The 13,446-nt window shown below is 39.8% G+C and overlaps 2 protein-coding genes across 4 annotated transcripts in view; both read right to left on the minus strand.

The window, feature by feature from the left end:
- Positions 1-13,446, minus strand: part of LOC134845466 (glycogen debranching enzyme-like) — a 643,946-nt gene that overhangs the window by 80,316 nt on the left and 550,184 nt on the right. The gene's annotated exons all lie outside the window — the stretch shown is intronic.
- LOC134845467 (serine/threonine-protein phosphatase 2A 65 kDa regulatory subunit A alpha isoform-like) overlaps positions 219-13,446 on the minus strand; it is a 525,354-nt gene continuing 512,126 nt past the window's right edge. Inside the window, exons 2-11 of one of the 3 annotated variants that reach the window (XM_063862359.1) lie at positions 6,457-6,543; positions 5,955-6,379; positions 5,276-5,534; positions 4,937-5,170; positions 4,729-4,814; positions 4,378-4,661; positions 2,260-2,560; positions 1,504-1,622; positions 1,237-1,270; positions 219-855 (exon numbers count right to left, since the gene is read on the minus strand). In XM_063862359.1, the coding sequence (XP_063718429.1) occupies positions 1,266-1,270; positions 1,504-1,622; positions 2,260-2,560; positions 4,378-4,661; positions 4,729-4,814; positions 4,937-5,170; positions 5,276-5,534; positions 5,955-6,379; positions 6,457-6,534 (1,791 nt within the window). In that variant the 5' untranslated portion in view covers positions 6,535-6,543 and the 3' untranslated portion in view covers positions 219-855; positions 1,237-1,265. Of the gene's footprint in view, positions 856-1,236; positions 1,271-1,503; positions 1,623-1,903; positions 1,953-2,259; positions 2,561-4,377; positions 4,662-4,728; positions 4,815-4,936; positions 5,171-5,275; positions 5,535-5,954; positions 6,380-6,456; positions 6,544-13,446 lie in introns of those variants that run through there. The other 2 variants (XM_063862358.1, XM_063862360.1) reach the window with 2 other exon arrangements.

Raw genomic sequence — 13,446 nt, forward strand, 5'->3', positions numbered from 1 at the left:
TTAATGCTGACTGCTGCTGACTTTTGACCTTCTTGTTTTCGTTAGCCCAAGATAGCATGGGCAATAATTAAATTCAAATTGGGCAACTTCAATAGGTTATATATGTATTTTCATTTTTTCTGTATTTTAACTTGAATTTTCTACAAAATCGATTTTTACCAGGATAAAAAAACGTATCTCCATGACAAAAAATTACTCATGCTTAAAGATAAAACGAGTTGTCATGAAACTATAAATTTATTCATTTAATTCATTCATCGAGTTGACAGAAAACATCTTCGATAGTAAGTATATGTATCAGTAGCGCGTAGTGATATTCACATCAAAATTCTACTTAGACTACATTACATATCCAAAATTTGAAAAAAAAACCAGAAAAATGACACTGCTTAGAAAACTTTGATCACTTTGGTTGAATTAAACTTAATTGTTATGCAGTGAGCAAACTTTTCTTGGGACTCAACAAAAAATCGCATCAGTGTTGGCTGCAGAGCAAAGTCTCAAATAGTTTTTGTGAGTATTTAGCAGATTCCAAACTAAAACTGGTAGGTAAAAAAACAAGACGACAAGTTCGGAAAAATGAAAAACATTCAGTACGAATGAAATTGAAATATTTTCAGCATGGTTGGAAATTTAGCCAATCTGCTTCAAAACTGAGATGAGTCCATTCCTTCCTTTAAGTTGTTGCATGTTTCGTAGGTTCTAGTTGGTGGGGTTGATGTTTTTGGTGTAATTAAGAGATCTGGACTTTTTATGGTATCGTATCAAAGGACTTCCGTCAATGCATATCAGTATGAGCAGTTGGTATCCGAGTGAGTTGTGCTTAAGTACGTGAGGCCTCTGCGACACCAGGTGCTAAAACAGCAAGGATGGAGAAACTTTACAACCATGTTTTTAAAAACAACGACCAGATTGAACTCTCAGTTCTATAGATCTCAAAACAGTGTAATCTTAGTTATAGACAGCAAACCAAAAGCAATTTATGCTTACAAAATCAGGACTCAGAAGTCTGCACTAGCATGTTTAAATACTGAAAACATCTGGAGAATTTATGTAATGTAAGTGTTGTCCTACCCATGTGTTTGCATAACTACGATTCCTGAAAGTTCAATTTGGATCGCGATATTAAATAGAGCTGAACATTTGCTGATTTTATTCGCAGGAAAGAAAAACACAGGGAGAAGCACAAAACACCACAGCAACCGATGACACACTTTGGATAGAACCACAACTTACGCATTTCCAGCTCATGGACTAGTCTGGCATCAGCCTTAAAATTGACATAATTTTTATGTGACACAATATATTCGAAGTTTCGCAGCAGTTTCGATTCGGTTTAAAACCTCTAGATAGCCTTTGGTGTTGAGATAGCATTAGAGATCCTTACGTTTACGCGTGGCTGAAAATAGTTAACGGAAACTTCGTCAAACAGTAAATTTCAACATATTGAAATTCTCATGTCAAGTAGGAGAAATTGTAGTTTAACGAGAGAAAAAGTCTCACCTTGGAGTGCTTCTGTGGCGAAGAACCTCACATCAACATCCGCATCTTCATTCAACTTCTCCAACACAGTCTTCATCTGGTTTAATTGTGACGCACTTAGCTTCGAGCCATTTCCGCCACTGAAACAGGCAAAAGGTCAATCGAGGCCAACCCTACCAACAATCACCCGTGTGTATGTAGGAAACCTCTTACCGTAGTGACTACAAACTAAAAGGAAGGTCTAACAGAATTGAGATCCGAATAGTCGCAATATAAGAGTTTGTGACGTTCGGTTGAAATATATAAACTTGCCACGAGGCTTTGGTGTGTGTTGGGGACAACGAAGAAACAAATTCGATGCTGTGTTTTTAGAGGTCTATTTTAGTATGAAAGACAGAAAATGAGAAATAAGAGTAAGTTCCCAGAGTGTAGGCATCTAGTAGGTACTTAACCCTTTCGTCTTGCTCGATCTAGTCGCAAACAAATTCCAGTTTACAGATATTCGTAAGAAATATTCCAAACAGTAATCATAAGTACAACTACAAGTTCATAAATTTTTATTCAAATAGACAATAATTACCAACAGTTGCAAATAATTACCAAAGCAACAAATTTATCAACACTACCAAACCAATAATTACCAAGGCAAACAATTTATTTACCACAATAGGAAACTTTTTTAGAACGCTGAGCTTTCACCTGTTGATCTAGAACTCTCAACTAGAACAGTGGTTGTTAACAACAACTTTATCAAAAGAGAATCGAATAAATTCAGACCTTGAGTTCTTGAGGACATTGCAAATGATGTGGATGGTCTTGCAAACATTGAATCTGACATTGGGGACCTGGTCATTTGCCATCTGGTACACAATTGGCAACATGTTCTCTTCCACCAGTTGGGCTTCACAAACCTCAGCTAACACATTTATGCAGAAGAGACACGTCATCCTATGCAGGTAGTTCTGATCATTTGACATCTGGACTATCTTGGGCAGGACAGACGCTCTAGCCCAGTTGCTCCCAAAGATGGCCACTAGTCGTTTGAGATTGTTAGTTGCCGCTTCACGCACAGCGAACACTGAAATATGATTGAGCATTCCAATTCACCCCCACTAGTAACACAGGATTAATAGCAGTTTATATAGTCGGTGGCATAATATCTTTCTGATTGGATTAGATATACTGCAGGAAGTCTTTAGACTAATTTATTGGCCATATTTATAAATCAATTTAGAATACTCCAGCTCAATATTTAATTGAAGCCGGGCCGAGCAAAATTATTCCACTCAAACATTTCAACCACTCATTTTTTGTTTATTTTCTAAACGTACTTAATCTTATTAACCAAACTTACATTTAAGTTCAACTATAAGTTTAAAATCTTTGAATTCGAATACCAGGAAAATACAACCAGAAAATGTTCGCTAAACAAATCGTCAACAAAACAGACATTACAAATTCACCATTTTGGCAAGAATTTAAGGGACAAGAAATAATTTCTCGATGTTACAGATTTTTTAATCAGATGAAATAGCTCAGATAACTAAATCAGTAACAAAGATCGGACGGCTAACGAGCCTATAAGGTTTGCCAAGTGCTGCCCTGGATTTGTTTGAAACCAATTTAGATACACCAGATAAGAAAACTTAGATACACAAATAACAAGCCTAAATGCAACAGCTGAAGAAAAAGATCTTGCAAATGCCAAAAAACATACATAAAAAGGTATGTGGCACCATTTCAACAAGTTGTGCATCTACTAAACAACAGATGGTTCGATTTGAATGACATTAGTTTTACTGTAGAATAAAAAAAACTCAGTTACAAGGTATAAAAACTACTTCTTTTGCTGACTAAATTTGAAAACTCGCTAAACGTAGGCACATTTAACCGGTTAAGTTACACAAATTTGAACTAGTATAAAAACAACAGTTGAACTATTAGAAAAGATCCTGCAGTCATAAATCCCTGTTCATTGCTTTGTAATAACTCTGAGAAAAATTATCAGAAAAAAAGTAACCGTTTCGTTGAAAGCTACGAAATAATATCGCGAATCTTTCAAAACTCAGCAAATGTGAAGTCAAAGCATTCCAACATATGCCAATTTGATGAATGAGGGCGAGCAAAAAAAGCAACACTTAGAAAAAAATTACACACCACCAGACATTTGTAACAGAATCAATAAACGAAGAGAAACAAAAAAACTGACTCATTTTTCAGCAACTTCAACTTTCGAATTTCAAAAAGAAGTTATATAACTTCAATGCTCTTTGAATTTCGAGAACAATTTATGATTGAACTTATTTGATTAATTTTAACTAAACTTGAGAAAACTGGATCAATAGAGAATTCTTATTCTGCTGGGAAATCTGAAAACTAAATTCCACTTCGAAGGTAGAAGTCCTTCTCATTTTTAGATTTTTGCTGTTTCAAGAATTCATACTTTCGAAACAAATTTTACACAGAGGCGAAGCATTGCTTCGCAAAACTTTGCGAGAACACGGCAACAAGCACCTCTATAAGGTGCAAGAATAATAATAAAAATAAGAAACAAGCCTCGAATTAATTATATTTCGGCTACCTCTGAGATTCAAACCTGCGACCTAAATATTAATCGAATCACGCACTAACCACTCAGCCACGCAAGCTTAATAGAAACCGAACACTATCCACAAATAAAGCAGAGAACAGATGCTTTTATTTGCGAGTTAGTTTAGAAAAAAAGAAGCTTCTTATAAAACACTAAGCTGATCACTAGTGTAGAAATGGTTTCCAATAAAAGCGTCCGGCATGAAAATCGTAAAAAGGACTAAATCTATTAAGCAGGCTTAAATTGTATATTTTTGAAAATTGATCTCAAGTGTAAATATTGAAAGTAAACAAAGAAGTTCTCACCATGATCTACAAGCCAGGCCTGGCAGAGAGCATTGAGCCTGTCGTCGAAGAACTGCACACCCAACTGCTCGGCCAGAAGGGGCATGTACTCATTGATTGCCAGTCGCACTCGCCACTTGGTATCCTCAGCTAATTCAGTAATGGCTGGCAACAGGCTCTGGGACAGCTGCTGAATGCCTATCACTTTGTTCACAGACTCTAGATTGGAGATGATGTTCAGGCGCACTTCCGCGCAGTCATCCTTCAACTGCGCCAGGAACAGAGGCAGGAGGTGCTCAATTGTGCTAAGAAAATTAAAAATGACCACACGAAATGACAAGCAATGCATATTACAATAGGATATAAACTTACATATCTTTTCCTACGATAGGCGCTAGCCCCATGATAACAGACGCCAAAGCAGTCTTCACGTGCTGGTTTGTGTCGTTCACTAGATCCTGAAATCAATGTTTTTTGAACGATTAGCGCACTTTTGATCAGAAAAAGATACCATGTAAAAAAATTAACTATTGGTTGACCATCAGACATCATGACTTCTCGAATCATACAAAAAAATTACCTTGACACATGGTAGGATGTTGTTCATCACTACAGTCTCTCTTGACGCCGAGGGAAGAGCTTCGGCAAAATCTTTTATCTGCTGTGCCGACATCGACCTGACCTCTGCTTCGTTGTCCTTCAACAATGACTGGAACACGTTCACTAGCTCATTCTTAGTCAACTCTGGACCAAGTGCTTTCTGCAGTTCTGTGAATTTTTCGGCAACCATGTATCTAACTCTCCATGATTTATCCTGGAACAAAAATTGCACTTTCTACATAAATTAAAGAAAAATCAACGATTGGGCACTTCTTACGAACTTAGGCAACAAACTTAGAACCCATGAAAAGTGACTTACATCGCATGCAGACTTGAGAGTCGGTATGACATGTGTTTCTTTGTCTTCGTTTTTGGTCAGCAATCCAGAAATCGCGACACATGCTTCCACGGCTAGAAGTCTAACACTGTCTTGTTCGTCACTCGCCAAATTGGTGAACATAGGAATCACCACATTTTTAAGCGCATCCACTTCTACTACTTTAGCAAACTCGCCTAATTTGCCAGCAGCAGCTCTGCGAACCATTGGAGTATCATCTTGACACAGCTGTTTGAAGCCACTGAAATAAAGAAAATCTAAGAGACAAAAATACACGCTGTTAAGGAGTAATAATCCTGTAAGTGTAAAAAAGACAGCTGGAAAACTGTTTAAAATTTTTCTGAACACATTTTATCTCTATAAACGACACTTTAGTGGACAAAACAAACTCAATTTGAGAACTCTGAATGACTAGAAAGTTTTCTATTTCCGCTTGGAAATCTTAAAATTATAGTACACTTTTAAAATTGTCAATCACTCTTTTCCGCATATACTGGACTTTTGATGCTGGAAAACGTAATTTTTGTTCCATTTAGCAAATTAATTTAACAAAGAAATCACAAATCCAGCCGCGAAGAGATTTCTATCCAAATTTTTTTGCTACAACTCGTCATCAATGACAATGATGACACCACTGGTTTTACTAAAACAGAAGACGTACGCTCTCAATTCTTCCTTCATCGATGCTCCCACATGAGGGTATGAAACACTGTAGAGTCCACATGCAGACGCTCGAGATGTGAACCAGTCTCCTTGAGTAAGACGTTTGATCAAAGGGACGAAAAACTTCTCCATGTGCTCCGAGCTATGGTCAGCAGCAATTTTTCTTAGGGATTCCACAGCTTTATCACGAACCACAGTTTCTTCTACAGTTGCCAAGCTTTCCAAAGGTGTCAGCAGAATGTGAGCATAATCCGCTCCTCCAACAAGAGGAGTAAACGAGCCAAGTTGCTCTGCCAAAGCCAGCAACACTTCATCTTCATCATATATAGTGTCTGTCAAGAAAGGTATCAGTTCGGATCTGGTACGCTCGACGCCCAAAGCCAGACTGATAGTCGACAGTTTTTTAATGGATGTGAGTCTGAGCTAAAACAAAAATTCAAATTAGTACGGTTTTCTTCCCGAATCAGTATCAAATCAAACCATGCCAGAGCAAATCTTACTTGTACATCTTCATTTCTTAGCTCGTCAATTAGTACAGCAATTGGGTAGAGAGCTTCGTCGCCAGTAGTATCTCCCATTTCTATCTAAAAACCATATACGCTTACAATCCGTTCATTTTTTTGTTAAATTTCTTCTTAGAAGGTTAAGAACAACCCTGAAGGTTATGAAAACTATAACAAAAAAGCCAGCTGTGCTAACATTATTATAAAACAAAGATGAAGGTGTAGAATCAATCGTTAAACTAGAAAACAGAAGCTGAAAAGTGAGTCAAGAAAACAGAATACTAAGAAAACCCTATTTGCAGGGAGAAAGCTTCAAAAAAAATATCACAGATCGGAATCACATTAAGGCATTGCCTAATGCTCAGAATTAAACAAAACTGAACAAAAATACTGACTTCACTGGCTCAGTGAATAGGGAAAATGAGCTATTTAAATCTCTAGAACACTGAAAAAAACCAACAGGCAGCTGAAAAGTGCCAATGCACTCAAGGAAACCAAACCAAGGATAAGGGAACATTTATTAGCGTTGTTCCAGTCTCAAAACTTTAGTAATAAGTCAATATGACCGATTTATGCTTACATTCAACTACGATAGTTTTTACGATCGCTCTCAAGTTCTCGCGCGTCAACACGGAGAGTTGCGTTGATCTCTGGCAACTCTTAGGAAACCATGTTGACGTGTTGACTTATACTGTTTTATTATTGTGGTGCATCATCCTGAAGGTTAAGATAGAAGCTCAATCAGTCCTCACTAAATTTGCAGAAACTCCTCGTGTTGTAGCCACCTTGAAACAAACTCATTTGAGAATGATGCTTCGAAATTGGACGCTGTTTTTTGTAACTGATCACTTGATTTATTTCTATCGCTGATCATTTTCTTTAAATTTTAATTGATCACTTGGTTTTTTCATGATCGTTGATTAGTGTCTTTAATTTTTTAATGCTGAAGATGCACAAAATCTGCTCAAATGCTTAAATTGACAATTAATATCCGGCCATGCTAAGGTTGAGTGTTTCAGAGTTGATCAGTGCAAAATTGATCAAGTGTGCCAGTTGGCCATAATCAAGGAAGTTTTTGTTTTAAATTTATTGAAATTAGAATTCAGCCTATCATGAACAACTTTTCGAGACATCTGTAAAACGGAAAATCACAACACCCGAATTAACAATTGCGGGAAAGCTGGGACATTTTGCATGAATTCAAATGGTATTGCAATTGACCTATGGTTAACAAGAGTAGAGCTGACTCGTTGTTGTCAGAGAATACTAAGAGTGATTCCGGAAAGTAGTTCGGCAAAGCCAGTAATTCCTGTGAACAACAGAATAATGTAACATTTGCCCAGAAAGAATATGACGAGGAAAAGTACAGTTAAATCTTATAACAACTGGCTACCGTCAAGATAAAGCCTTAAGTGTTTTCAACCGTCTCTCAGAGCCAATTCACCTGGTCGCCAAACATTTAGTGCTTGTAAAATCAGTCTCTCGATTGTGGCTGTCGCGTTGAGCAGGCCAAAAGGCATCCTTTTTCGTTGAAATAAACCCGGTTCTCAAGCAAATCCCCTTTTCTCCCTATCTTGTTTCTTAAATGGTACCTGCCAGAATGATGATCCTAGATCAAGAATGGTAAGAAAAACTTAGCATCCACCAATTTCGAAAGACTTTCGTCTATTCTTGAGATGTGATAGGAATCCTTCACCGTGACCGATTTCATAGATCGAAAGTCACAGCAGAATCTCATATCATCCCCTTTCTTTTTCAGCCATCACTAGTCAACATGCTCACGGCGATTTAGATGGGTCTATTAAAACATTCACCCGGAAGATACATATCCACGGAAAATAAAGCAAGGTCCTAAGACGACTGGCCAACGTCTAAACAGAGCTTTACATGTTTTTCACCGTCTCTACCAAAGCCAGTTATTTTGGTGGTCTTTCTAACATCGGGTCGACAAAAACGTTACTGTTCTCCGGCTTCGACCAGAACGCTCAAATTAACTTAATTACATGCAAAATCAGTGAGCTCATGGTAGGGTCTCAGTATCCCCAGACCACGAGATCACTCCTAAAATCAGGGCTACTACTACTTCTTGAATTATTTTTGTTTTTGTTCAGTAGATAAAAATCATCATCTCCATCGAAGATGGATCAACCCTTTCTCCCAACTCCTAGCTTCTCATCCTAGCAAAATGAATTCAGATGTTAATCAAATTCAATTCAGGACATAATAGGGAAGCTAAAAGTCTATATAAAATGCTATGAGTTTCAGTCCCGAGACCTCTCCGGATTCTTGAATCCGGGGAAATAAGACCTCTATTTGCCTTCCGGAAGGCTGTCTTCTACCCTTCACCGTTGTTCGCAAGGGCCTTGCAACTATTGTAGCGACACAATAGTTGCAACTCGGAAGGGTCTCTACTATTTCTGCTAGTCTCTAATTCCGATTCTAAGTTTTTCCGTTGTTATCGTCGCCGCAACTCTTGTTGTTGTGTTTTATTTCGGTTTTTCTGCCAAAATGGCCGTTTCTGACGCTTCTCAGAAATATGACGTCATACTTCGAAATTTTAAAAATTTGAAACACCAGAATATTCTAGCCTTCGCCGTTTGGCTACTCGTTCCAATAACAGTGCTAATCCTTCAAAACTGCTAATTCGGAAGGTTAGCTGCTAAAATTTCGAATCTGCATTTTCGTCCATTCTGGTCGAATGTCACATGCTCCCCGGACAGTCCGGTCAATGTCCCCTTTGAATCTCGCAATGTTCGTAAAATTGGTACAGTGCAATCGAACAGAATTTACAAAATACACGAAATTACTTTTATCCGCGTCATATCGACTCACTGCAGAATATAAATGGCATCATACTACATCACTATAGCCTTCCAATTTTTTCACTAATCTGCCTATTGAGGATATGACCTAAGGTAAAAACATCTTTTCTGACTTCCAATGTCCATGTCTTGATTTAAAACTTTTTCTCCTAGATTTTAAAAGATGTTGGTTTGCAGGACAGTCCTGTCAGCCAACAAGCTAAAATTATCCTACCATGCTTCTTCCTTTCGGAAATCTTGCTTGTTATTGTCCTGAATATTAAAACTAAGGAGCTCTGTGGTTAGAAAGAACAATGAAACAATCTCTCTCTTCAAGAGATTACCCAAGCCTTTCATGTCACCACAAAGTGATCAGTTCTCCTAGTTGATTAAAAACAGTCATTCAGGCTGGAATATTTGAATATACTCTTTACTCAAGCCTTTATAAATAAGTAGTAAGTGTCTCTAAAGCAAATTTATAAATGCAACAAATTCTTTAATGTTCAAACCTCAACTAAATGTTTCAGTTTTCAATTACAACTTGGTTGCATGTTTTCTCACTTGAGTTTTTCACACACACATAAAACAATTCTGAGTTTTAACTTCTTCTTTTTCGTCACTCCTTTGTTTCTCTTATTTTCGTCGCTTAGAAATTCTAAAACTTCTAAACTCTTCTAATTTTTATTCTTTTTGCATCTTGTTCTTTCGACCATTTGTCAATGTTCCATCTCTTCCTCCTGTGATACTGACTCTGCACTTTCAGTTTCTGTGTCTTGCAACACATCGTTAGCTATTCTGACGCTGTTGGAAGCAGTCCTCCAACACTTCTGCTCTTCTACCCTCTGTTTGCAACAAGGTAGGGGATCCAAGTTAGATTCTCTGTTCCTGCAGAAGCTGTGTGGAGACACAACGTCACGTTTCTCTCCAAATCTTCCTTCAACATCTCTTCCTTCTCCTTTCCACTACGTTCACTTGTCCTGCCGTGCTTCGACATGCTTTTTGGCAAATTCGTACAACCATGCAGTCATGTTAGCTCTGAACCATGGCATCAGTCGTCTTCTCGCCCATATCTTTTTCACTTCCATCGGAATGTTTAGAATTTTGCACATTGTCTCAAAAAGATCTAAATCTTTTAGACAATCCAATTTCTGCAACTGTTCTCTCGTTGGCGCTTCCTGTCTATTGTTCTCTCTCACAAGAGCTTCCAGCCATCGTATCGCCATCATAACTCCCACTATCACTATTGTTTTGTGCCGTGATGAGTCTGGTAAACCCATGGAGAGCAGCTCTCCAGAGTCCCAGATCAACACCAGATTACTACGCTCGGATACCACCAGGTCTGCAGCAAGCAGTGGCAGGGAAACTCGTCATGTGTCAACATGATGCTCCTCCAATTACGTTTTCCCGAAGCTTCCAGTAATGGTTCCACTTCCATCATCACTCGGTGGACTTCATCATTCTCGTCTACTGTATTGTAATCTGTAACGGTTGATCCTCTCTGTTTCTGTCTCTCAAAGTCACTGAAGTTCCCACTCACGTATCCCATGAACTTCCTTCCCAGTATCGATTCCAACTCCTCCTTTGTTCTCTCTGGAACTGCTGAGAACATCTTACATAGCAACTCGTAAAATTTTTTGGACGTTCTCGTTAGTCTCACACACTTTGGCACTGAGAAGGCTTGATCCACGATCGTTCTCGTACTCTTTACACCCACAGCTACGAAAAGCACCGGGTATCTGCTCTTGCACATTGGAGCCAATGTCGATCCCACCAAATATCGTGCTCCTGATGGTCTACAATAAGTCTCACTGTGTCTGATGTTCATTTCCGCCTCGATCGCTTCCCTCCATTTTCCTATGTGCTTCTGCTCAGTTTGCAAAACTCCTGGGAACACTTCTACACTGATGGCTGTGACCATCTCATGTCTCTGTTCTAGATTCAATAGTGACTCTAAAGAACCAAACATGCTGTAGAATCCTAGTGCAGTCACTAGATTCACCTCGGTTCCTCCATGGCAATCTGCGATCAGTTCCGTTTCCGTCCTTGCTTTCATCACGACATTCCCAAACAATATCGTCAATTGCTTGTGTTGTCTCTCTAGGGTTTTCACACAATCCAGACCTCCACAAACGTGACCTTCCAGTCCACAGACTTCCGCCAGACAGCTACCAGGTTTGACCCAGTCTTCTGGTCCCCAGCCAGGCAACTCCACTTTGTCTTCCTCGTTGCTCCTAGAGGCTGTTATCATCACATTATATATGATGTTAAGGTCACGCAGGTTACAGTCTGCATTCAGCTCCCTCTGCACATCTTGTGTCGCCCGTAATATAGAGTCAGCATTGGGACTAGGATACCATGATGGTCTCATCAGTTCCCTTACTACCATCAAGCTCGTTCTCAGTAGTTCATCTGAGAATCCCAACCCAAACTCCACTCTTTTGTCGGATTTTGGTACGGAAGGTGCAGTCACCTCTTCTTCCAAGACCACTCCCAATTTGGTCTGCTGATTATTAGCGCTCTTAATCGTTGGAATTCTCGACGTCCAGAATCTTAGCAACACTGCCTGCTCGTAATCAAAGAAGCAATCGCGTATGTCTTCACTCAGGAAAGGGTTGTACGCTATCCCTATGATTCCGGACACGTAGCTGTACGACTTCTTCTTGATCGGTCCACAATACTCACTGGATTTCGGCAGTGCCCCCATAGATTCTTTAGTGAGTCTCAGCTCCTTGTTTGAAAATCTCCTGAACTCGTCTATCTTTCTCATGGGCTCTAACTACTCAGGTTCTTTCATATTCAACCGCATCGGCTTGCTTTGATGCATATCCAGCAGTGCTAGCAAGAGTAAGGCTTTTGCTCGTTCATCGCCCTCCCTCAGCATCTTGACACAGGTGTTCAATGCTGGTACTGAAATCTGCTCTGTCATGAATCGAATGAAACAGAGAGCGTCTCTCCGCTTCGAGCACGCTACTGCTGCTCCCTCTTGGGTTATCAGATCCCTCAGGTTCGTCATAAGGAAAACCTTCTCTTCTTTTGACCTCTTCCTTTCTTCCGAATCATACTCCTCGCGAGTCAATCCCATCATGCACCAGGCAAACCTCAGTTGTAATTCGGTTCTCACGTAAGGTACCGCCATGAGAGCGTGTATTCTTGGCGCAGTACTCATCTCTTCTTCGAAGTACCGTAACACCACTGCTTTCCATGGAAGGCTCACCAATTGCTCCATCGTTTCTGCCTGCATCTCAGACGACGCTAAAGTCCCGTACGCCTTCTGCTTGAGGGTGGTGCCTTGCAACATCGTCTCCAGATAACTCTCCATGGCACTCATGCCTTCCAGAGCCATCACATACCCTCTAGCCGAGTTTCGGTACTCCAACATCTCCATGTATCCACCGGCGGGTTCATCTATCGACACAGTCTCCGACACGGTCAGTCGGTTATACTCCAATGGTACTAGTTGTCCTGCGACACTTCCCTTTCCGTGGTTCATGGGAGATGGTTTAAAGTCTTTCAATGTGCTTTCTCCACATTGGCTGAGTATTTCCATTTCTAAGGTTGCTCCAGTCAGAGTGCGGTCACTTTTTTTGGATTTGTAACCTGTTGACTTTATCCCTGCCATGAGAATGGGAGGCACCATCGCTACATCAGTTAACATTTTGTCCGTGCCAGGCAGTTGATAATCACCTTGTCCCAAATCCATGACCTCTTCGACCCGTTTTCTTTTCGCTGAATTGACAATTTCATCGATATCTCTGAATCCACCTTCGTCTTTCCTACTCTCCTCGGTATCATTTTGCTGCCTAACTTCATCTTCACCTCGTTGATCTTATCAATCACCAATTTTGATCGCATCGTTCTCTTCCTGGTTCTTGACAGATATACCACCTCTCCTTTATCATCCTGCGGTATCATCTTGATGGAAGAGTTCGCTTCACTTTCATCAGTGGCTGAGTCAATCATCAACTCACTCAATCTCCCTTCACACTCATCAAGTTTGTCAAGGACTTCCCGCATCAATGGTCGGTTGAGACCTAGTTTCAAAATGGACTGGGTCCCATAGCTCTGAACCACTGTCCAGACTTCTTCCATGAACGCCACTCTGTCCAATCTACATCCCGTCCTACTTTCATGGTCTCGGTGATGTACTTCCCACTCTTCTTCGGGCAACATTCCCAAGAAAGGTACT

The sequence above is a fragment of the Symsagittifera roscoffensis genome, chromosome 5, assembly GCF_963678635.1.
Source record: "Symsagittifera roscoffensis chromosome 5, txSymRosc1.1, whole genome shotgun sequence".
Classification (NCBI taxonomy): Eukaryota; Metazoa; Xenacoelomorpha; order Acoela; family Convolutidae; genus Symsagittifera; species Symsagittifera roscoffensis.